Raw genomic sequence first — 25,385 nt, 5'->3', positions numbered from 1 at the left:
CAGTTTCTGTTTAGTCTTCTTAAAAGCATTTTAAAGGAAAGTTCATTAACCTCTTTCATAGCACCCTGGTGCTGCAAGTGGAACTAGAGGAAAAAGAGAATAGATGGTATATAAAAAGAATTGACTCATGGGAATATAATCTTGAATATGAAGATAATTATTGAAATAGAATTGATACATTATTCAACATAAAAATAGATATTCATTACAACTTGGTATTCAAAATAGGTTCAATAATATTTCATGATTTTTTTTTCTGGAATATCTTCATCAGCTACAGTTCTCTTACATATGTAAACTTACAGACTTGTTTTTTCCCCTGTGCATGGTCCTCTTTTCAACATCCTTATATCTACAAATCTAAATCCTCTCTCCTTCAAGTCCCAGCTCTCATTCCATTTTCACCATAAAGCTGTCTTTTCCTCTAAATCCATGTTGCAATATTTGTACTTTTATTGCCACCAGCCCCTCTGGTCCCCTGCATCATAGTCATCGTGGACACATCTTACAGTTGAAATTAAATCTATAAACTCACAGGCATCTTTATTATTGCTGTATCTTTGATATATCTGGCAAAGTAGCTAGACCACAGCAGGCCCCATAGACATACGCATAGATTACGTTGAATCGTTTATATAGAAAACGCATGTTATTCTTAAGATCCTTCCCACCCTGCAATAGTGTAATGCCTTTGTTTGGATTTGTTAGGATTCAAAGTAACTGTTTTTAGTACCAGGGAATGGAGAGGGTGCATGTGGAGAAAATAGATTTGATGTTTAAGGGTTTTATAGGAAACTCTTTCAAATTGTATCTTGTAAAAAATAAGTACAACTATTCTTTCATGAATTCTGCCTAATTTAAACTAAAAATTACTAATATACTGGGTCGCAAGTTACATTTACTGTATGCCAAACAATAATTAAACACCGTAGGAGAGGAGAGAGAATTTTCAGGCCTAGTCACTGCGTCTCAAGCAGGAAATGCCAAAATCATATTCATCCGCTGTGGAATAAGCTGTGAGGTATCTTTAAAATACCCATTTGAGTAATGTCTCGCTGAGGGACCAGCACTGTGGGATCAGTGAGTGGGACTTAGCCTGAAACCACTTACACGTAAAATGGCTTTGAGCAAGTCTCAGGAGACAGGAAGGGGTATCTATCAAGGACTGTTGATGAGATTCTTGCATTGAAAAGGATGTTTAGATGATATCTCAAAGTAGTTTTGATTTGCATTTCTCTGATGATTAAGGATGATGAGCATTTTTTCATGTCTGAAGGCCGTGCGCCTGTCTTCTTCAGAGAAGTTTCTCTTCAAGTCCCTTGCCCAGCCTGCGATGGGATCCCTTGTTCTTTTCTTGCTAATGTGTTTGAGTTCTCTGTGGATTCTGGTTATTAAACCTTTGTCGGAGACATAACCTGCAAATATCTTCTCCCATTCTGAGGGCTGTTTGCTTGCTTTACTTACTGTGTTCTTGGCTGTGCAGAAGCTTTTTAGTGAGATGTTGGCGTGGATGTGGAGAAAAGGGAACACTTTTGCACTGCTGGTGGGAATGCAAATTAATACATTCCTTTTGGAAAGAGATATGGAGAACACTTAGAGATCTAAAAATAGATCTGCCATTCAATCCTGTAATCCCCCTACTGGGCATATACCCAGAAGACCAAAAATCACACCATAACAAAGATATTTGTATCAGAATATTTATTGCAATTTATTCATAATTACTAAGTCATGGAAAAAGCCCAAGTGCCCATCGATCCACGAATGGATTAATAAATTGTGGTATATGTACACCATGGAATATTATGCAGCCTTAAAGAAAGATGGAGACTTTACCTCTTTCATGTTTACATGGATGGAGCTGGAACATCTTCTTCTTAGTAAAGTGTCTCAAGAATGGAAGAAAAAGTACCCAATGTACTCACCCTTATTATGAAACTAATGTAGGACCTTCACATGAAAGCTATAACCCAGTTACAAGCTAAGAATAGGGAGAAAGGGGAAAGGGAGGGGAGGGAGGGGAGAGGGAGGGGGAAGGAGGGGGATTAATGGGATTATACCTGCGGTGCATCTTACAAGGGTATATGTGAATCCTAGTAAATGTGGAATGTAGAGGTCTTAGCCAAATAACTAAGAAAATGCTACAAAAGCTATGTTAACTAATGTGATGAAAATGTGTCAAACGATCTATGAACCAAGTGTATGGTGCCCCACGATCATACTAATGTACACAGCTATGGTTTAATAAAAATAAAAAAAAGAAAAAAAAAGAAAAGGATGTTTATTAATTTGCCAAAATCATTATATCCCCCTGTGTGCCAGGCACCATCTATTGATCATTTCTCCCATTCAGAGAAACGTAAGATCTGAATCTATTGGAAACATCTTGGAATCTAAGGAAAAAGGAAAATGTACATCCTTATTCTTAAGTACCGTGCAATGTGAATGATAGGTACAGCAAGGGTATTTTAAAAGTGATCTGAGATATCGGAGGATGGAACGATTAATAGTTCTGCCCTGAGGAAGTAATGAAGGCTTTGAAGAGAAGGTGTCATTTGAATTAAAGCATGTCATATTGGTAAAATTTTAAAAGGTAGATGAAAAAGTTGGTATACCTTTGGGTTTTGGAGGATGGGGAATGGTGATAATTTTAGAGCACAGGTAGTCATAGCAAATTGCCAGGAATTGGTGTGCAAAAGTGTGCTTCTGGAGGTGTATCTGGAAAGGGCAGGTTGAAACTATGGTAGATTGCAAATGGTCCAAGAGTCTTTCCTGCTCTTCTAGGAAGAACTACAGCATACTTCCACACCTCTTGAATTTGAAATGGCTTGCTTTCCTCATCTTAAGTAGAATATAGGGAGAGTGATGTCTGAGTTTGCTCCATGCCTTCAGAGGCCTTGAACATTCTTTGAATTACCACCACAACGTGAGTAAAATCTGAGCGGGCTGCTGAGGAGAGGCACAGAAGACTGAGGCGCTGAGGCTGCTCGGGGCAGTGGTGAGACACAGAGTCAAGCCACGATTGATTATTCAGCTCCTGCCAACTTACTAGGATTTTCCAGTGAGGTAAGCCCAGGAGTGACCAGTGGAAGAACAGCCCAGCTGCCCTCAGGCCAAAATGCCAATCTCAGAGTTCCAAACTGATAAGACAGTTGCTTCTTAAAGCAATCATATTTTGGAGTATTTTGTTGTCCAACAAAGGGAAAAGGGCATGGAGCCACTTTTGTGTCTGTAACGTATCATATGAAGTGTTTGGATTTTATGCAATGAATAGTTGGAAGCCTTAAAAAGAAAACCCACGAAACTCTCCACTCTATTATACCTTAGCCACTTTGTTGGGGGTCTATAACATATCATAAGAAGTGTTTGAATTTTATTCTCTGAATAGTCGGGAACCTTAAGATGACTGATACGATTATACACCTTCCCTCAACCCCACAAAGCAGGGCAGTTATTATCTAAAAGTAGCTTGTTGTGGGAAGTCCTGGGCTCAAGATTTCTTTCTGCCTCAGCCTTCCAAGTAGCTGGGACTACAAGCACCCACCACCACTCCCAGCTTTTATATATGTATATATGTGTGTGTATCTGTTGGTGTGCATTTGTTTTCAGATATAGAATCTCTTGTTCAGGTTGGTCTCAAATTCTTGACCTGACGTGACCTTCCCACTTTAGCCTCCCAAATCACTGAGATTACACTCATGAGCCATTATGTTTAGCTCTAAAAGTTTACATACAAAAGTCTTCTGTCTTGCTATTCCTTTGAGTCCTTTGACTCGAGAGAGCAGAGTTTTGTTGGGGCTTACTTAGTCTGTACCTGTTGGTGTTTTTGAGGTACCAGTTTTATTTGCTCCAAATTTACTGGGTATGATGCAAAAACAAACAAACAAAACAAACAGGCGGCGCCTGTGGCTCAAAGGTGCTGGCCCTATATGCCGGAGGTGGTGGGTTCAGACCCAGCCTCGGCCAAAAACTGCAAACAAACAAACAACAACAACAAAACCCGGGAAACTCACCACCCTATATTCCTTAGCCAACCAGCCTTCTTTCTTTAACCCTTTTAGAGTTTTCTTAAGTTTGCTTATATATAATGTCTAGAATTTTTAATTGTACTTAGTAGAAAGACTAGGAAAAATATGTCTACTACATTTTTCTAGAATCAAAAATTTCACAATTGAATTTTATTTCCTTTTCTCATTTTTGTACTCAATGTTTCAATCTGAACTAGCAACAGAACCACATCAGGTCACAAACTGAGTGCCTACTGTATTCTAAACAAAAGGTAAACAGTGGGGGGAGAATAAATACTCAACTTGAGTGCCCGATTCCAGTCTTTTGACTTGTGGTGACGATCTGATTTTATCTTCTGAATCTTTGGAAAGGGAGTTTTATATACGAATATCAGCCCAACCTACCCTTAAAGTTTTTTGCCATCTTTTCCTTCAAGGGAGAGTCTTTGTTCTAGATGCCAACCTTGATACCTTTGTGATCCCAATTGAAGCCAGGCAGCTTCCAGCCTCTGTGGGAAAGCACAGTGATTTAAGAGAATCAGACAGTGAGATTCCTCCTAAAAGAATCAAGTGGTAATTTGTGTTTCTTAAATATGTTGTTGATCTTTAAGACAAATTCTTGGTGTAATTCTCACTAGACTACTGTTGAAATGGATCATGGTTCAGGACATATATTCTAATTTATTAAAAGGACTTTAAGGAGAGATACTTGTTTCTTGGGGTGTAGAGATATGATGATCTGAAATAGTCCTCAGTTATCAAACTCTTTCCATTTAATTGGATTTGAACTTTCACGTTGGGAAAGGAAAGCAGGTGTAAGATATTTTTTATATCCATCTCTTGCCCTTCACTGCTGTACCTTATGCCCCAGGGAGACCCACTCACCAGTGTACTACAGCTACATCAAGCTACGTTGGGACTCCCAAGCTTCCCCAAATGAAATGCAGAGCGTGAGAATAACTCTTTTCCTGAAGCCTGACTGATAATTCAAGGTAAATTTTATATCTTGGTTTACTTCACCAGTCCACTATAGGTGATTTTTTTACATAATGATACATTGAAAAACACATCCAAAATAAACATAGTTTTTTATTAATTTTAAGCTAATGTTGCTTATCTTTTCCTATTATATTAAAAAATAAAAGATACCACGGATGCTACCCAACTTCCATTGCAATTAGCCACAGAGAAGAGTGAATTTTATAATTCTTAAAAATACTTTTAGCCTCTCTAAGCCTATCCTTTAGAAAAAAATTACATGATACATTTCTTTCTGTGGAGATGGCAAGGCAAAATTGTGTGGCTTATAATATAGGAAAGCTTGTTCCCACATATACACCCGGGAAGAAATCACTTTTTATAAAGGTTGACCTTTTAGCTTGCAGTAGACATTTTTGTGTCTTGATTTGTAAGAGGTCACTTCCCAATTGTTCTTGGAAAGGCTTTCTATCTGGCTGTCAGCCAAAATAAAATTTTAGTGTATTCCCAGATGAAGTCATTTTCTCCTGTGGGCTAAGGGTTTATTAATCAATAGCAATGCTATCTGGACCTGACTCTGTCTCTGTTTTGAATTATGTTTAAACTTGTCCACATTAAGTCTGAAAAGATCACTGAAGACAATTTAACAATTGAATATTTTTAAAGAAGAGTCAATGGAAATTAAGGAATTCAAATACATTTTCATTTTTTTAATAAATACATAAAGCTCTTTACCATTCCCCTCAATTATTTTGATTAACATGATAATAGGATCTATGAGAGCATCATTATCCAATCTTCACAGCCTGATGTAAAAGACTCATTTTGCAGAAATAATCATAGCTAGCATTAATAGATGAATGTTGGTGCCATAACACAACAGTATAAGGCATATTTACACCATCTTAACATACATCAACACCATACACGTATACAGAAAAATCACAGATCCAGAACAAAGAAAATTCAGTCTCCTAGACAGATTACATTTATAGGCTTTTTTTTTTTTTTTTGGTTTATTTTTTGTATTTTTTTTCTTTCCAAGCAACAAACAGATCTTCCCTATTTCTTATGAGTTATTGGTAATATTGTGCTCATGCAAAAATAATAGTTGTTTTATTACATTAACATGTAGACAGTTTTAGATTTGGATCCTAAAACCATCACCTAAAATTTTATTTGATGTGCCTTCAGCCACACTGTCATTGTAGTTGATGTGATAGGACGGTTTGTTTTTGGTGAGTTGATACATGAAAAAAAGGTTCAGTTGACCACAGTTCAAAAATCAAGATTCTAAGCTTCTTGATCATGCACATTTCACTTTCATTCTTGCAAAATGGTTTGAATCAGATAGGCCATTTTGATTTAACATTTATTGATTTTATTTCCCCCCTTTTTTAAAAATCATGTTTCTAAAAACAACAACAAAAAAAATGAAAGAAAATACTGTCTCACATCCACTGTTCACAAAAAGGAAGAGCAGCAAGAATCACAACTGGCCATTGTTGGGCCATCAGCCAGGTGGTGACACTGCAGTACATGTGGAATGTCATTAGTACCACAGGGTGTGACCATCACTATAACCCGTATTTCTGTAACAGTTCCGACTGCCACTGGCGTTTGCGCTCTGGAAAATAATCTGGAATGTGGATTTTTTTAAAATCCTGAATACACTTTTTCATTTCTTCTTCCACACTTAGCTTCTCGCAGACTTTCTTTTTGGAAAGATTTGTTTCCCGGGACTTGCTGATGAGGGTCTGAAAGAGTTCACTGTTTCTGCGTTTGTCTGGGGGGGGCATCCACTGCACGGGGGCCTTTTTGGAGGGACGATCCAGAGTTAAGGTGTTAGGTTGGTGAGCTGTTGCCTGCTGGGCGTTGGGCGGGTTGTCCTGGGGCGTGCTGGCTTCCGAGTGGCTGTCACAGCTGGAGGTGGAGAGCTCGTTACACGAAGTCCCACTCTCACTTCCTTTATCTGTGACTTTGTCGTGTTTCCCGTCTTCGTGTTCTTGTTTAGGTGACACTATTTTCTGAGATGGTCCTAAAAAAGAGAAGAGAAAAGTAGTAGAGCAGTTGCATAAGAAATGGGAAGGTCAAGTTAAATAAATTCTAACTCTTCTATTTTAAACTGAGAATATTAATTTTAACCAACATGCTATTGCCGCATCTATGTTTGAGGTTTGAAGAGTTAAATACAATATCGAAGACCTTTAGAATACATTGAAACATGCATCAGGGTGATTAATTATTTATAATAATAAAGTTCAAGAGGTTTACTTAATGAGAATTTTTGCCCTAATAGGACAGCAATAGCTTTATACCATAAAGGAGATTTTTGTTACTTTAGTTACTAGCTCCTGAAATCTGAATAATATATATGTAAATGTTTTGCTAGTCCTCGGTTTCACTAGACACTTAGTTCATTTATGTTCTAGCCACTTCACTAGGTGACCTTTCTGTGTGTATTTTGCCATTGTAAAAGAAAGTACCATTGCTCTTTTTTAAAACAGCAGTGTTCTCCTGGCCTCGAGCTGTGATAGCATCATTTATACTTCTAAATGGAGGCTGGTTTAAATCTTATCCTTAGTCTCTTAATCTTGTTTCCTGTCTACTTCCTTGGAAAGAATTATGAAAGTGCTACGAGATACAGATGGGCCTAATATTATAGTGTGGAAATATAGTTAAAATATTGTATTCTCTTAAAGTACAAGGCTTGTCACTTGAGGTAAATAACCTAGGAAGACAATTTTCAGAAAGTGATAGTTTGCCAAGATAATTATTTCAAATATACAGTTTATTCCCAAGAAGGAGAATATTTTACTCTCTTGGATGCCACTGTCGGATTAGGACTTCCATTTAACATTTATAGAATACTACCACACACCAGAACCATAATAAAATTTTGCTTAAGTGGAGCTCAATCATTCAGAGATCTAGGTTATCTAAATTTTATTTTTTCTTCCCAGTCACCTTTTATGAACATGTTGTATAAAACAGAACTGGGGGGAATGCATTAGTATTTTTACACAATTTTTAAGCAATTGCCCAAGGGGATTCTACTTTCCAGCCAGAGTTGAGAACAACTGGTCTACCTCTGAGAGTCTCAACCTTGGCTGCCTACTGGAATCACCTAGAAACCTCAGAAATCCTGATTTAATGGTCTGCCTCCTGGCATCAGGCCATTTAATAGATCCAAATGATTTCATCATGCCAGATAAGGAGCCATTGCTCAGTCTAATGTATACGAAATGAGTTAATAACCACCTTGGGTAGTTTATAGTACCCACAAGGGTGAGGTAACAAACCACCAAAAAATATTTTTGTTCCTATGTGCAGTATACTGTTGCCTGCTGTACTGATTTTCCTGTTTAAAATTAGAAGAAACAAAAGTCAATACCACATATTTACTTGAGTGTGATTAAAGATTTTAAATAGCTTTACAACTTTTTGGAATAATGGAAATATTCCATATGTTGATTGTAATGCTGGTTACAGCATTGTATACATTTGTGAAACTGATAGACTTGCATACCTAAAATGTACAGTATAAGCCTGACCTCCCATCTCTAAAGAAAACAATGAAAAATTTAAAGTATATGTCCTTACGTGAGGGAAAGTCATAACCAATATTTCAACCCTCCTTTGTCTGCAACACAGTAAAACTAGAACACATGCTGATGCCTATAATTGTGTAGTAAGAAAATGCATTAATGCATTTTGGAAGTATTCTCAACATTAGATTTTTTGTTAAAAAGTCCATTGTGAGTGTGTGTGTGTGTGTGTGCATGTGTGTGTTCAGCCTCTGGAATTTTTCTTTGCATTCAGGGAGAATGGGGGTGAGGCTTAGGGGTCACGTGGAAAGATGGATGGCAAGCAGTGTGCTGGACTTGCCCGGATCTATTCTCTCTCCGTCTCTGTCCTGAACGGCTGATGGATTTGGACAATGTCTAACCTCCCTTGCTTTCTGCCTTCAGTTGGATTCAGCCACTGGCAAAGACAAGGAAGATAATGCCCTTGCCCCACCCACCCCTGGGATGGCCGTGACCTGGCCGTATCCCAGGAACAGAGACCCTGTCCCTGTCAGATGGCTCCTTCCACCCCCCTCTTCCTTCCCTTTCCTCCTTCACTCTTCCAACACCCCTCTCTCCAGATTCCAATAAACTGAGGTCACCACATGTAGCCTGCAGGCATTACCCATGCCTCTGGTAACTATCTTCCACCCTGCTTTCCCTGTTGTAAACTGTCAATATTAAATTCTCTCCAATGACCCAATTGCACGTGCCTCTCTTTCTTCCTGAGTCCCTGAATCATAAACCCACCCTGGCCAATAGCCATCTTCTACATTGACAAGAGGGATGTTACTTGAAGGAATGTTTTTAGCGGCACCAGATTTTAGTGACAGTAATATCGGGGAAAAAAAATAGACTTGGAATCCTGCTGACTTTGACTCAAATTCTGGCTGTCTAGCAGACACTGGCAGACCTTGAGCAAGGTACTTAGCTCCTCTCGGCCTTACTTTGCTCATCCATAAAGTGGGAGTACGACTGCTTTCCCCATAGGGTTATTTTGATATTAAATAAGATACCATATGAAAGGTATAATTATTCTCAACAATCAGAGTGTATCAAGGTGTACCAGTGAGATTTTTTGAGTGCGCATCTATCACGCTCATCGCCAACGATTTTATTTCTGTGTACTGAAAGGTCTGCATGTGTGTGTGCACGTGCAGGTGGAGGTTGTGAGGAGACGCAGCATCTCTTACAGCTGAATGTGATCCCAAGAGAGCATGAAACTCAACACCCTAAAACAACATAGGACATAAATAAATGCTTTTCTTTTTTTTTACTTTTTCTGTCAATCTATGATTTTCACTCCCAATAATGATTAAAGGATTAAACAGCAAATAAGGATAAATGAGCGATGAAAAAACTATTTCCTGCCTCTAGGCAGGAGCACAGAGGCTCATACAGAAATAGCCAGGCAAAAAGTAACAGCACTGAAGTGGAGATAGATATAGCAAAGGACGCCAGACCCACCAGAGCAGGTGCTTTAATCTGTTTCTATTCACTGGGAGAGAGAAATGCTTACTGCCACATGCCAGGGAGGATACAGAGTCAGAGAAGGTCCTTATGTTTTTAGGTAAGTTGTAGACAGTTATGCTCAATGAGATTACAATTTATTGAAGAAAAATTAAAGCCACCCTGCAAAAATCACACACGAATGCAGACACTTCACAGTATAACAGAGCGCAATGTATGTGTGATAGAAAGGAATTGCTCTTGTAGTGAAGGATGAAAGATCCAGGAAGACTTGTTTAAGGAAGGTGCAGATGACTTCAGCCAAGAATTTTGTAATGAGCGCCCACTATATGCCAGCCACAGTATTCACTTCTGGAGGAGACACAAATACAGATGATCTCTTTGTTCCAGTGAATCTCACAGGCTCACTCTAACCCCAACTGTGTGAGGAAGAAAAGACGCAGAGAGAAAGACTGACTGTGTGTGGCCAAAGACCCCTATAATTTTCTGTAAAGACAGGCGAAGATGCATTCTGCACCAGACGGGTCCTCATGGGATTGCTTATGCTGGCTTTGGAAAAAAAAAATTTTTTTTTTTCAATTCTTCCTCCATTTTCTATACCACTCTTTGTCATCTGTATCACTTCCTTCTTTTCTCATCCCTAGTAACAAATGAGATGGGCCACAGCCTGACCAGACATTTAGTCTACTCAGTGTATTTTGTAATTATTGTTTATAATGTATGAGATAATTTAGAATCTCTCTCTTTGTAGACTTTAAGAACTATGAAGAAAAGCGGGTAAGCATCTGAATTGACTTTCATTCTTAAGGGCTTCTTTAATAAATCAAACTTACCATAATTATACACATTAATGAGAATTAACAAATATATACACTTGTACGTTTTATTACTCTTATTTAATATGCTGTGCTTAGGCAAGGTGGACTCTCAACCGGACCAAATAGATTCAGAGGTTTGTATTATGACTTAATGAAGAATGTTGAGTTTTATTCTGTCTACATTTTTGAATGTTTAGAGTAACATTGTGGGTTTTTGCATAAACTATTAGGGATGACTACAAGTCTCTTTTCCATTCATGCTAGTATTTTTTGTTACCTGATTAAATGGAGTTTAAAGTGTTATTGATACCTTAGTGGAGCTAAATTGGGAATAAGATAAAACTTAAATTGATTTGTCTGTTTTTTATATGTGAAATTGAGAAAATAAATTAATTCAGAGGAAATAATGGTTTACTCTAATTGCCTAGCTTTCTTGTAGATGCCTCCTAATGGTAAGCTTCCAGGGATAATTTAAAACTTTAATTTTACATTATTCCATCAGCGGCCCAAAGCCACTTAAAGCCCCTCAAGCTCCACGTGTGTGATAATTTAAATACCAACAAGTCTTGAGTATATGGGAACAGCATGACTATTAGAAAGTTCCCTGTGTCTCTTCAACTAGTAACAGAACTGAATACCTGAATAATCTCCTGAAAGCATTTTGCCCTGTGAATCAGAGCACTAATCAGATGTAGTATAAGAAAGAAAATGTAGGGCGGCACCTGTGGCTCAGTGGGTAGAGCGCCAGCCCCGGCCCCATATATCAAGGGTGGCGGGTTCAAACCCGGCCCCGGCCAGCTAAAACAGCAGGGGCAACTGCAACAAAAAATAGCTGGGTGTTGTGGCAGGTGCCTATAGTCCCAGCTACTTGGGAGGCTGAGGCAAGAGAATCGGTTAAGCCCAGGAGTTGGAGGTTGCTGTGAGCTGTGATGCCATAGCACTCTACTGAGGGTGACAAAGTGAGACTCTGGCCCTGCCCCCCCAAAAAAACAAAAAAAAAGAAAAAGAAAATAAATGTGTTCTGGTGGTCTCATCAGCTGTGCTTTCTTTCATCACGTAAAGAGCTCATGACTTTCACAGCTGAGGACACAACAATTAAAGCAAATAGACAACCTTCAGAATGGGAAAAGATATTTGCATTTTATAAATCTGACAAAGGGTTGATAACTAGAATCTACAGAGACTCAGAAAAAGAGCAAAAAATCCATCTATGACTTGGCAAGAGACATGAGCAGAGCCATCTTTGAAGAGGACAGACGAATGGCCAAAAAACATATGAAAATATGGTCATCATCCCTTATCATTAGAGAAATGCAAATCAAAACCGCCCTGAGAGATCAGCTAACCCCAGTGAGAATGGCCCACATCACAAAAGTCCCAAAGCTGTAGATGGTGGTATGGATGTGGAGAGAAGAGAACACTTTCACATTGCTGGTGGGACTAACATGGCCTCCATGAAAAAAAGCAGGGAGAATCCTCAAAGAACTCAAACTAGACCTCCCATACATTCCCACAATCCCTGTGCTAGTTATCTACTCAGAAGAAAAAAAAAATCCTTTCATGGTAATGACATTTGTACTAGTTTGTTTATTGCAGGTCAGTTTACAATGTAGGATCAACTCAAGTGCCATCAACCCATGAATGTATTAATAAACTGTGGTGTATGTATGCCATGGAATACTATTCAACCACAAAAAGATGGAGACCTTGTATCTTTTATATTAAGTTGGATAGAATTGGTGAGCATTTTCTTTAATAAAGTATCACAAAAATTACAAAGCAATTATCCAGTGTATTTAATACTAATATGAATCCAGCATATGAACTAATACAGGCCGACACAGGAGAAAAATTCAATTTAATTCAAGCTGAGGGGGAGGAGGATTGGTGTATTGTTACCTAATGGGCACAATGTAAGGTTATATGGTACACCGGTTGGGTGAGAGGCACAGCTACAACTGGGACCGTATCTGACGAATGCAAACATCGTAACCTAATGATTTGTACCCTCATATTAATCCGAAAGCAAAAAGATAAAAGAACTCAAGACTAATTGTTAAAAGTATAAGCCACAGATCAGTGAATAAGCAAATCCCACACATATCTAAGATTTCTTTACAAAAGAATTAATTATTTAAAAGTCTTAGGTAAATACGTATACCTAGAAAATTCCAAGAAAATTTCCTAGAAAATTGATTACAGTTAATCAATTTTTTATTGGGTCATTTGCCATGAAATAGACCAACATATGCACCCAGGATTGCTCCATTGAGTATTTTTTAGCAGAAAGTACACTTTATCTAGAAGACCTGTAAACTAGCTACTGAGGGCATAGCTCTCCTAAATTAATTTTTAAGGAATGGTCAGTACACATGCACACACTCACACATACACACATACATGATACTTACTTACTACGCTGAAATTTTTTTTAATCACCATGAGAACAAATTTGGGAGATCTGGGTTTGAGCCTGGTTCAGCTACTCCAAGTGAGCAAGGCCATGTTGGTGCTTATTGATTAATATTTTGGGGTTGGTCTCTAATTTCTTTTATGTTATAAAGGCCTATAATTCTAAGTGATATAATGAATAGAAAGAGATTTACAAGCTGTAAAATTCTAATTAAATATTAAAACACTACAAGGTTATCATGAATAGAAATTACCTCTTAGAACAAGGAAATGAGTGTGATTTGCACTAAAGTACCTCACAAAATTTCAAAGGTCAAGAGTAACTCTCTGTAAGTTCACTGGGAGGAAGTGTTGTCCTAGATGACACGACCAGCTTATGCCTGTTAAATTTCACCTGTTATTGTTAAAACACCAGCAGGTACAATATGCTTAAGGCAGCAAAGTGCAGACTGTCTGGGTTCACATCCTAATATGAACGTTTACTAGATTTTTTTTTTTGTTTTGAGACATGTCTCACTTTGTCACCCTTGGTAGAGTGCCATGGCATCATAGCTCTCAAACTCCTGGATTTAAGTGATTCTCTTCCCTCAGCCTCCCAAGTAGCTGGGACTACAGGCGCCAGCCACAATGCCCAAAGTCCTGCTCTGGCTCAGGCTGGTTTCAAACATTGTGAGCTCAGGCAATCCACCCGTCCTGGCCTCCCAAGTGCTGGAATTACAGGTGGGAGCTGCTGTACCCGGCTATTTTCTGGATTTATTTTCTTCAGTAAGTTACTTACTTTCATGGAGGCTTAGTTTCCTTATACGTAAACTTCTAAGGTTTGTCGCAAGGATTATGAGCTAACACATGTTAAGTATTGTGAATGAGCCTGGCATGTGTAAATGCAGAAAAACAATTATTATTCAGCATAAATATGTACACACATTCTATTTGGCCATGGAATGGTGTATTTGTTCTCTGAATATTGAGAGTACTGATTAAGAAATCCAAATCCTTCTCTATTCTAATTCTGGGTCTCCACGTATTACCTACGCACATAGGAATTGCAGGCAAGTCTCCTAGTTTCTTTAGCTCTCAAATTTGCATCCATTAAAATGAAATTAAAATAGCGATGCCCATGTGGCTATGGTAAGAGTCAAATGAGATTATTTATGTGAAAGCAATTTGTGAGCTGTAAAGTTCTATATAATGTGTGCAATATATTATTAGTTTATAGGCTCAGATTATCTAACATTACATAGATTCAGATCTGAGAAGCTATCAAGTGTTAAATTTTATAAAATAAAACACAAAAACCCTGTTGTAGGTTATCAAGAAATGTCTGAATTAAAAGCAGCAGTAAAAACACTAGAATGAGCAAAATAAAACAAATGGAAGGTATCCTAATGGGCCCAAACTTGTAAAACTCAGCAAAACAGGGCTTTTGATTAATTCCATTAGTTTTATTACACTGAAGTAGACTGGAAGGAAAGATAGCTTTTTCCAGTCATTTGGGTAGATAGCATAGTTCAGAAATTAAATGTCAATATTTTTGTCTTTAAAAGGCCATGTGATTTCTGAGTTTTGGTGCAGGCATGCCCAATAAGAATACTTCTATATTTTCCTTTGAATGTACAAGCATTTCCAAATGAAGTCTATGTATATAGCCGCACATTGGAAGAAACATTTTATTTTAAGCTCTTTACCTGCCTAGTGATGATAAAAAAAAGACTGTATATGTAAAATGTGTCTGCAACAGGCACAATTCCTAAAAGGGAAATTATCCTTTAATAGTACTAAACTCAATGGTGTGTGAATGGTTATGTGGTACTTGAACAGAATGAACCAATCTATCTTAAATATCAGCACCACATGCTTCTAAGTGCCAAGTAGTTGCATCATCAAAAGGGAAAAAGACTTTTGTGTATCTGTGCACAAGGCATAAAGCTGGTTACAGAGAGAGGGGCACACATAGGAGCACACACCCCCACCCCCTACGGCCCCTGATATCAAGTAGCTCAGGCTTGGGGTGACAAGTGCAAATATTATGCAGCCTTAAAGAAAGATGGAGACTTTACCTCTTTCATGTTTACATGGATGGAGCTGGAACATATTCTTCTTAGTAAAGTATCTCAAGAATGGAAGAAAAAGTATCCAATGTACTCAGCCCTAATATAAAACTAATTTATGGCTTTCACATGAAAGCTACAACCCAGTTATAACCTAAGAATAGGAGGAAGGGGGAGAGGGAGGGGAGGGAGGGGGAAGATGGGTGGAGGGAGGGTGATTGGTGGGATTACACCTGCGGTGCATCTTACAAGGGTACATGTGAAACTTAGTAAATGTAGAATATAAATGTCTTAACACAATAACTAAGAAAATGCCAGGAAGGCTATGTTAACCAGTGTGATGAAAATGTATCAAACGGTCTATAAAACCAGTATATGGTGCCCCATGATCGCATTAATGTACACAGCTATGATTTAATAAAAAAAAAAATGTAACTAAAGGTTGAATAGGACATGGAGAAGGGAGTAAGGAATAAAATAATAATAGAGTGACTTGTGATCGGAGTGAGCCAAGGAATGGGAGTTATTTTTAACTTATCAGTAAAATTGCTGCACTAAATTAAAACTGAGAGGTCAAAAAGCAGCTGTGTTTACCTTAGAGTAAAAGACTATTTGAATGAATACAAGTTAATCGGTAGTGGGAAAAATTGAACTCATTCCCTTGTGTTTTCTGTAATGTCCCTTAGCATTATTTAACCAGGTTTAAGTTGGGGAGAGACAATTAAAAAAAAAAAATCAAAAACCAGAAAGAAGGAAGTCTAATTTGAAAAAGGAAACGTTGGGGTATTCCTTTTTTTTGTCCTGATGTGAACATCATTAACCCGCTTTTCTGATTCTCTCTATTTCTGAACTATTTTTTGCACTTGCTTATTTACAGTGTGTCTCTTAGTCCTTACTTGTAAAATTCCTTGAAGATAGAAAGTCTGCTTTTCTATTGTATAATGGTGCCTTGATCTGAATATTTGCTTAGCCAAATTAGTAAAATAAACTTCACCCTTACAAATGGCTCTAGTTCCTACCATTATGTATCTCACTCACTTCATACTTAGCATTCACCACCTTCCATGCTACTAAACATTCAATTAGGTGGCCACCGAGTAGCATGAATGCTCCCAACATCCCCCCCAGTGGCCCCAAGATCATACTTCTGGTGTCCTAAATCCCTCAAAATTTTATTATTTCTATGAGGGCAAAGGTGATGTCTTACATTTCTTTTTATCACTTAGTTCACAAGGCTGAATTGTTTAATCACTGAATAAACAGTACTATTAAAGTGAATATGCAAATGTAATGTAGCATTAGAGAAAATGAGAGGGAAAATACATTTGTTTAGAGGAACTCATGCTGGAAGAGATTTCCAGAAGCAATCTTACAGCCTTTGTCTCATTCTACAAAGCTGAATCTTCCTATGACTCAGCTATTTCTTTCAATGATGTTCAAGGTCACCTTGACTCCCCAATAGATTCATATTTTAGTTTCAAGCACTTGTCAAGTCTTATCAATTCCACCGTTTCGGCAGCTCTTGAATCTCTCTCTTCATTTCTGCTCCCGTTTCCACCGCCCTCGACAGATTTCTCATTATTTCTCACTGTTTCTAACCTACAGTTCTCTGACTCCACTGTAGTCTTCTTTCAAACTATTCTCCACACCTCAGGAAATAAATACCCCTAATGTCTAATTCGAACAAGTATCTCCTTGTGTAAAAACCTTTTAAATAGTTCCTCTGCACATAAAATAACATTTGAAAATGGCATCTTAGCTTTGAAGACTGTCCTCAGTGTGACCCGTGTGATTATGCCAGCTCCTTGTTGTAAGCTCCCTCTGCTCCGCGTGGCCACCGTGGACCTGCTCTTGGTAGAGGCCTCACCTCATTGGTGCCTGCTCGCTTCACCCTGGACTGTATTGCTCCTTTCTCCATACTCCATACCCTGGTAACTCTCCTTCAAGTTCTGTTCCAAATGTTTCAGCATAAAAACTGTTCTCAAATTTGGATGGAATTTCTTGTGATTTCTGCTCTATTAATGGCTCACGGGAGTTTGTCTGAATCTATCCCAAAGTACTGAGCCTATTTTTTCTTAAAGAACAGTTTAAGTCTGTACTCATTTTAACTTTCATCCCCATGTTCTGCCCCCAAAACACACACATACATACACACACACACACACACTATACACTACAGACATTTATGGCAGCAGCCAGTCCCCAGCCTTCTTGGCACCAGGGACCTATTCCATGGGCTTGGGGTGAAGGAAGGATGGTTTGGGGATGATCCAGGTGTGTTACATTTATTGTGCACTTGATTTCTATTATTATTACATTGTTACATATAATGAAATAATCATACATCTCACCGTACTGCATAACCAGTGGAGCCCAGAGGCATTAGCGTCCCATAAGGAGCCGCCACCTCGATCCTGCACACACAGTTTACTGTAGGGTCCCAGCTCCTGTGACACTCTAGTGCTGCTGCTGCTGAAGCGACAGCAGGCGGAGCTCGGGCCGCGAGTGATGGGGAGGAGCTGTAACAAAGAGGAAGCTTTGCTCCCTCACCACTGGCCTCCTGCTGTGCAGCCCCAGTTCCAAACAGGCCCTGGAATGGTACCGGTCTGTGGCTGGGGGGTGGGAACTGCAGACTTATGGGACAGAGATTCTTTCTCTTTTATCTTTTTATCTCCTAAACACACCACATAGCTAGGCCCATAAGAATTCAGCAGCTGTTTATTAAATGTAATCAGTATTATCCACAAAACAATGTCTAAATCTGTAGGGAATTGTTCTATGCCCAAAGAAGTCCCTTTGTACTTGTTTTGTTTAAAGAAAAAGTGATAAATTCAAAACCAACTGAGGTTAAGGAGTATAACAAAAACAAGGAATGGAGTGGAAAAAGACAAACCATTAGCGGCCAATAATAAGAAAGACTCACAGTCTCTCTAGATAGTGGAAATATCACTCCTTTGGCAAAAATCCCTAGGGTATCCCTTTTAGAGTATTAAAGAGAGAGAATACATATTTGAGAACCACACGTAATAAGGAAAAATGATTTTCTTTGCCCTGCAGAAGAATTTTACATCACTTACATGATTGCACCTGCTCATGCACCTAAATATACCTAGTACAGGGCTATTAAGTGTTCACTTGTCCTCTCAGAAGCCCTGTCACGTGAGAAATTGTCACAGACACCTTGCAAGAGCTCTTCATGGAAAACTGATCTCCATGTTTCAGCCATGAGAGCTAGGATTCTGTACCACACCCAGCCTTCTTGTGCTTAAAACAAAAACAAACTCCATAAAGATGCTAGGACTCCTTTCAGATTCTGGAATTAAGCTGAAGCACCTTCTCCTAGTAGAGTATCACAAGAATGGGAAAGCAATAATCTGTACGTACTCAATACTAATATGAAGCCAGTAGATGATCTAATACACACCCACCCAAAAGAAAAACTCAATTCAATTCAAGTTGGGGAAGGGGAATGAGGGAGAGGGGACAAGAGGGGGATTCGTGTGCTCCCACTTCATGGGCACCAGGTATGGGTACTTGCCACATCTCTTGGGTATGAGACACAGCTACAAGAGGGACTCTTGCTAACAAATGCAAACATTGTAACCTAGTTGTCTGTACCCTCAATTAACCTGAAATTTAAAAAAAGACTGACAAACACCTCTTTGCTCATTCCTAGGACTGCACATGTGAATATACTGTTCCTTATTATGGCTGCTATTTGAGCTATTTTTCACACCCTGGGTAGCCACCCACTAATGACCTCCTTTGTCACAATCATATGGTATATGGGAGGGAAGATTTATCTGGTTTTCAAATTTGTGAACACAAGCCCGTGCTCGGTTGTTCCACATCTATAAAATGTGGATCATAGCACCTACAAAATGCTTGGCAAGGATTAATGAGATGTTGTCTCTACAAGTGTTTGATGGCTCTGGAAAGGGTGAAAAAGATGCTCTGTAAATAAAGGTAGAGGTGCACTCAGGATGTGCTGTATATAACAAATTTATTTGAACATAAAACCATGCTAGTTATAAATTATTGTTACCTGTTACACAATAATAAACAGCTGCCTTAAGCCTGAGAAAAAAACTCTCAGTGACAACAGGGAAAGAAGAAATTGAGAACAAGCAAACAAAACAAAACAACCACCACCAAAAAAACAGGCTAATACTCTTGGGTCACAGGAACAGTAGTAATTGCTGGAACAAGTTAAGGGGATTTTTATTTGCTGGATCTCTTCAGATCTTAAGTGCCTGCTGCCAATAAATGTTCTCAAGTATTTCCAACAATGGTCAGTGAGATGCAACTTCTCTAACTGCTATGCTATTTAATGTGAGTAGCGCCATCTATGTTCAGTTTGCGATGTAGAAAAGTGTGCTTGTTAGGGAGACAGCTTGGTGCAGAATCAAGAGAATCAATAGAAAATGAGTCATAGATGTGCATAGCAGAGCTTAATTCATTTTGTTGTACAACAAAAGAGTGACTAGACTCTGAAAAATAGCAAAACTGTGCTTGAAATGAAGTTTTGACATTTACTACCTGGTTGCCAAATGTGTTTTTTTTTTTTTTTTTTTGTGGGTTTTGGCTGGAGCTATAGGTTTGAACCTGCCACCTCCAGCATATGGGACCAGCGCCCTACTCCTTGAGCCACAGGCGCCTCCCTGCCAAATGTGTTTTTAAGACTCATTTTCCCATTATTCTTCCTAAGAAGAAGTAGGAATGGGACAACTCTCTCCTAGCGTTGCTTTAAGTCAAGATATATGTGAAGAAGTCCTTTGTGGTAGGCTAAAAAGTGGCCACGGAAAATAAAGCAGGTGCAAATCCCCAGAACCTGTAAATCTCACCTTACCTTTCAAAAATCTTTGCAGTTGTGATTAAGGATTTTGTGAAGGTGAAATTATCCTGGATTACCTAGTTGGATCCTAAATTTAATTATGGGTATCCTTACAAGAGGCAGACAGGAAAAGGATGCAATGGGACCACAGAGTCATAAATTGGAATGGTGATAGCAAATCAAGGAATGTTGTTTGCCACCAGAAGCAAAGGACAGATTTTCCCCTTGATTACATCCAATGAAATTGATTTTGGACATTCTGGAGCTGTGAGAGAATAAATTTCTATTTTTTTTATATCATCAAGTTTGTAATAATAGGTTATACTAGTCATTGGAGACTAATGTGGGTGCATTTAGTCTAATGCCTGGCCAGTAGAAGAATTTGAGTTTCTCATCTTACAGAAATGAACATAATATAAACCCTAATAAATGAACATAATATAAACCCAATTCATATTGGATATGAATTACAGGATCTTAATTTCTCTATTAAAATAAATTTCTGGCAGACTATTAAGTTGTCATCTTGGTTCTGGTAAGTTCCTCTAGTAATAATAAGCCTGTAACATTGTATTGAAATCTGCTTATTTTGAGGGTTCCCTAATGTTTGAAAATTTCTATATTCAGCCATGATATGTCTCCTAAAGTAATGCCATTCATTGGTCCTATTTCTGCCTTCTGGAGAAATCTAGACCATATCTATTCCCTTCTTTCAACTAATAGTCCTTACAAATTTGAAAAACAGTGAATCATATGTAGTCTAAATTCTCCTCAGCCATGTAAATTAACCATTATTTGAATAATTAGATGTATCGTCTCCTCACCTCATCTCCATTCCTACAATATACCATGCTCTCTCTTTTTCTAGAAACACAATATACAGCCACCCACCTACCCATTCTAACACACTCATACACAAACACGTCAAAACACAGATATGCATAATCATATATGTAGCTGACTATAGAGACTATATATGTAGTCCCTTATTTGTAGTTAACTCCACAAATATCAAAAGCACCAGATTGTTCCTTGAAATTCCAGTCTCCTGTTCTTACTAACCTTTGGACATCTCCTAAACTTCAAACACCATATGTCAAAAAGTAACTCGATTATTCTCTTCTCTCTAAACCAGTTCTAATTCCTTCTACTGGGATTTCTATTGTTTTATTTTTCTTTTCTTATAAAAGGTCCACAATCTTTGATATCATCCAGGTTTGAATTCTGGAGTTATTTTACTATTTTATTTCAACCCCCAACCACTTCCCTCCCTCGGTGAACAGTTACTGAGTCCCCCGAGTGTACTTTAATGAGACCTCTATCATTTTCCTTATCTTCGGTCTTCACCCCTCCAGTAATGAGCCTCTTTGACCCTGACTCCATCTGTTGCAGTGACCTTCTGGAGACCCCTTCTCTGTGATTCTCTGCCTCCTACACTGATACTAAGACATCAGTCTCAGCTACATAGAACTAAAACATGACTCTTACTATAGCACCTATTTTCAGAAAATAATCAGTGGCTTTCCAGAGCATATCCGAATCTCTTAGCTCCACAAATAAGACTTTCCAGGGGCTAATCCACGATTGAAGTCTAAAGCTCATTTTCTATTTCTCCCACCCCAGAAATACCACATTTATTCTACCTATAATTCTTCACTTATGTGAACAATAGGCGATTTCTATTTATAACTATTGTAACTTCCTTATTGGCTGTGTATATATGTGTGTCTGAGAATATATTGGCACCCCACCCTACCTGTGTGACAGGTCCCAAGCTTCAGGCTATAGTAATCTATTTAGAACCCAGACTAAGCCCTATCAAAACAGCCCCCTAATCAACAGAAAAGATGAGGATTGGGACACAGAGTACTTTGCACTGTTTATGAGGGGAAAGAAAAGAATGGCCTTTACATCTTTGGCCAAAAAGTTCTCAGATGTGAGTATAGGCGACTAAGCTCTCCCAACCCCACCACAGTGAGAGTGAAGGAGAGTTGAAGCATTGTCCTAACAGTGTTTGGGTGTCCAGATCAGCCATCCTTCTCGCTAGCTCCACCCGTTAGACAAGTGTTTTACACCAAATCAAATGTAAATCTTATGAGAAAAAAATCCTGCTATACCTGTTTAGATCTTTTATTAGATGCAAATAACTTTGAAATATAACTGAAATCTCTCTTCCTGAAACAAGTTGAGTGATGTGTTGGCTGTGTTCCTCCTCTAAACACTTAACATCACTTAACATTTAATGCATACACTTTTTTTGGTATTGTTTCAGGTTAATTAAGGGTACAAAGAATTAGGTTATGATGTTTGCCTTTGTTAGGTAAAGTTCCTCTTACAATTGAGTCCTGCCCCCAGGAGGAGTGCCATATCCCCAACATTGTGTCCATTAAGTGGGAGCACACTGTCCTCCCCCTCCTCTTTTCCCCCTGCTCCCCTCTTCTCCCCACTCCCATGTTTCCCAAACCCCACTTTGGATTGATTTGAGTTTTTCTCTTATGTGGGCATGTATGGAGTTGGAACACATTCTTCTTAGTAAACTTAACTTTTTTAATGCACATTTCAAATTACTGACCAGCGAAGTTGGGAAAAGTTAGAGTTAGAAATGAATATAATCAGTGTGTACTCGTGAGAAAATAATTATGATAGCAACATACCTATTAAAGAATCCCAGGGATTTACTGTCACTCTGCTAGGAGGGTCATGTGCCACTATCCTCATGGCCTGGGTGGGAAATATTGGCTCTACTATTTTACTATCATTGGCTAAGATTGAGCTCCTCATACATTTTTGTGTCCTGAGGAAAGGATCTATTTCAAGAAGTAGGAGTGAAAGGTACATGCAAAATAAACAGACACAGACACACCCCCCATCCTATAGCAAATTTCACTCTGTGTCACTTTTCCCATACAGGTAGCCCCAGAGGTACCAACTTCAGACTTATGTACAACTTGCACTTACAAATAGAGGGTATTACAGTAAGTCCCCAAGTTAAAACATCTGACTGACGTATGACTCCCACTTATGAACAGAAATTACATTAAGTCCCCAAGTTATAAACATGTGATGGACATATGACTTGCACTTACGAGCAGAGGCTACGACAGGTGATAGGTAGATGTACTTGTTCCAACTTCCATACAAATTCAACTTAAGAACAAACCTACAGAACCTATCTTGTTCATAACCCAGGGACCGCCTGCATAGCCACTAGTTAAAGAATATAATGAGCTGAAAGAAACAAACTTAGTCATGGAATTAGGACAATTTTACTTAGTTCATGTTTTACCAAGTGAGTTAAAGGCTGTAATAATATTTAACACTTACTGAATGATTACCTTGGACAGGCACCATGATTAATGTAGGGTATGTGGTGTCTCATTTACACTGCACAATAACCTCATAAAATCGAGGCCTCTTGCACTTATTTTATACACGGAGGCTTAGAGAGGTATGAAATCTGACATGTCACATTTGGAACTGGCAGAGACGGTATTTAGATGTAGATGTATCTGACTTCAGAGCTTATGTTGAGTTAAGCTCTGAGACACGCTGCCTTAAAATACCTAAAAATGGTGTTAAAACCAGCTTTCTTGAAATTTTAAACTGGAGATATAACTGCTCATAAATTTCAAGCCTTGATACGATTAAAGCGAGATGCGTATCTGTGAAAATTTGGGGCTGAAATTGCTTAACTGAAACTGAGTATTAGCATTTCTTTAGATCATTGGTGATAACATTATTTTATATCACTTCTAGCTATTTTAACAAAAAAATACATTTAAAAAATTATATATGTGAACATGTAGACTGTGTTTTCTGAGCTCGTTGTGACAGTTACTGAACCATTACCCAATCTCTATTTATCAAACTTAAGTCTTTTCTGTTTCATAAACAAATGATTAGGTTGCAATATCCTCTAAAATGCATGTTTTGGTATTCAAGTCAATAAAAAAGGCTGTGTTACATTAATTAGATGGGCCTGGCCTAAGGACCAACTATGGTTAAAGGAAAATTAAGTATGTAAAATGCAAATCCTGGTGTAAATTTTACAGAGTGAAGTTAGAGAAACAGATGAGAAGCTGTAGAAGGGACCGACAGGAGGAGGCACAGGGAAGCTGATGGGGATTCTCCCGGGGCTCCTGACCTGCCAGGTAGTATAATTTCCCAAATATCAGAATTCCATTTGTACAATAAGGCACCTTTACAGCTGGACCTTTCAATGTGCCTCTTCATCAGGAAAGGTTCTGACACAAGGCCAGATATTCCTGCTAAAAGCTTTCAGAGCCTAATTAAATAATGAGTTGATTCGGGGAGTGTTGAAAAGCCTTGAACTTTTCATGGCACTTTCCAGTGCACTTTAGTCTAAACCTAATATTTCAATAGCATTAGAAACATCAATCGTCTTGTCTGACATTAAAGTCTCACAGATTAAAAAGTAAAAAATTGTGAAATGGTACAAAGGAAACCAGGGCAAGATAAAAAGGCGCTGGTGACGCCTTGATAGCGTTTGGCTCAATCAACATGGTCATGTCAAGAAAGAATTCACACTGAAAATACTTTTGGAAAGCTGTATCTGATTATAAGATATACTGATAATTACTTATTGAAAGCTTGGAGGTAGAAAAATATTTCAAATAGACAAAGCATTGGGAGCAGCACACTCTTCGTACGAGTCACGTGAGTCATACCTTCTCATGAAGTGCTCAGGACTCACGGAAATTAACATTCTGCTCTGACTTCCTGTGGTTCAATGGGAGGAGTCAGGAGTGTCTTTCACTTAACAAAAATTACTTAACAGAATTAAACAGTATCTGAATGAAAAATTCAAATATATGCATTTCTTTTAGAATGAAAATTTGCATAACAAGGAACTCTACTAGAACTATAATTACTCAATTACAGGGAATGTCTAAAATGATCGCTAATTAATTGGAAACAATATAATTGATTTTCGTGCAATTGTGACTGTAGATTAGCTTTAAAAAGTACCAAAAAATAGACCCCTTTGCCTACTTGTTCTGGCAATGGAGGCCGGTTTGCTGTCTGTGGTGATAGCATCCTGCTTTGTAAACTGTCTTACTCTGTAAGCCTATCTTTCTCCTCCACAATAAACATTGTTTCATGTGTGCCTTAAAAAAAGCACCAAAAAATAAATCCATTAAGCAATGACTAGGAAGACACACTCCTTTGTTTGAATGGCCACCTTCTCCGTTGTCTTTTATCAAGCTATGAACTGCTTTGCAAGTAAAACT

The 25,385-nt window shown here is 38.3% G+C and overlaps 1 protein-coding gene across 1 annotated transcript in view; it reads right to left on the bottom strand.

The window, feature by feature from the left end:
- Positions 1–5,684: 5,684 nt before the first annotated feature.
- KCTD8 (potassium channel tetramerization domain containing 8) overlaps positions 5,685–25,385 on the bottom strand; it is a 274,488-nt gene continuing 254,787 nt past the window's right edge. The window contains exon 2 of the mRNA XM_053577732.1: positions 5,685–7,023. Within this exon, the coding sequence (XP_053433707.1) occupies positions 6,563–7,023 (461 nt within the window). The 3' untranslated portion in view covers positions 5,685–6,562. The remainder of the gene's footprint in view (positions 7,024–25,385) is intronic.

Source organism: Nycticebus coucang, chromosome 23 (genome assembly GCF_027406575.1).
Source record: "Nycticebus coucang isolate mNycCou1 chromosome 23, mNycCou1.pri, whole genome shotgun sequence".
Lineage (NCBI taxonomy): Eukaryota > Metazoa > Chordata > Mammalia > Primates > Lorisidae > Nycticebus > Nycticebus coucang.
This window is presented reverse-complemented; position numbering and strand designations above follow the sequence as displayed.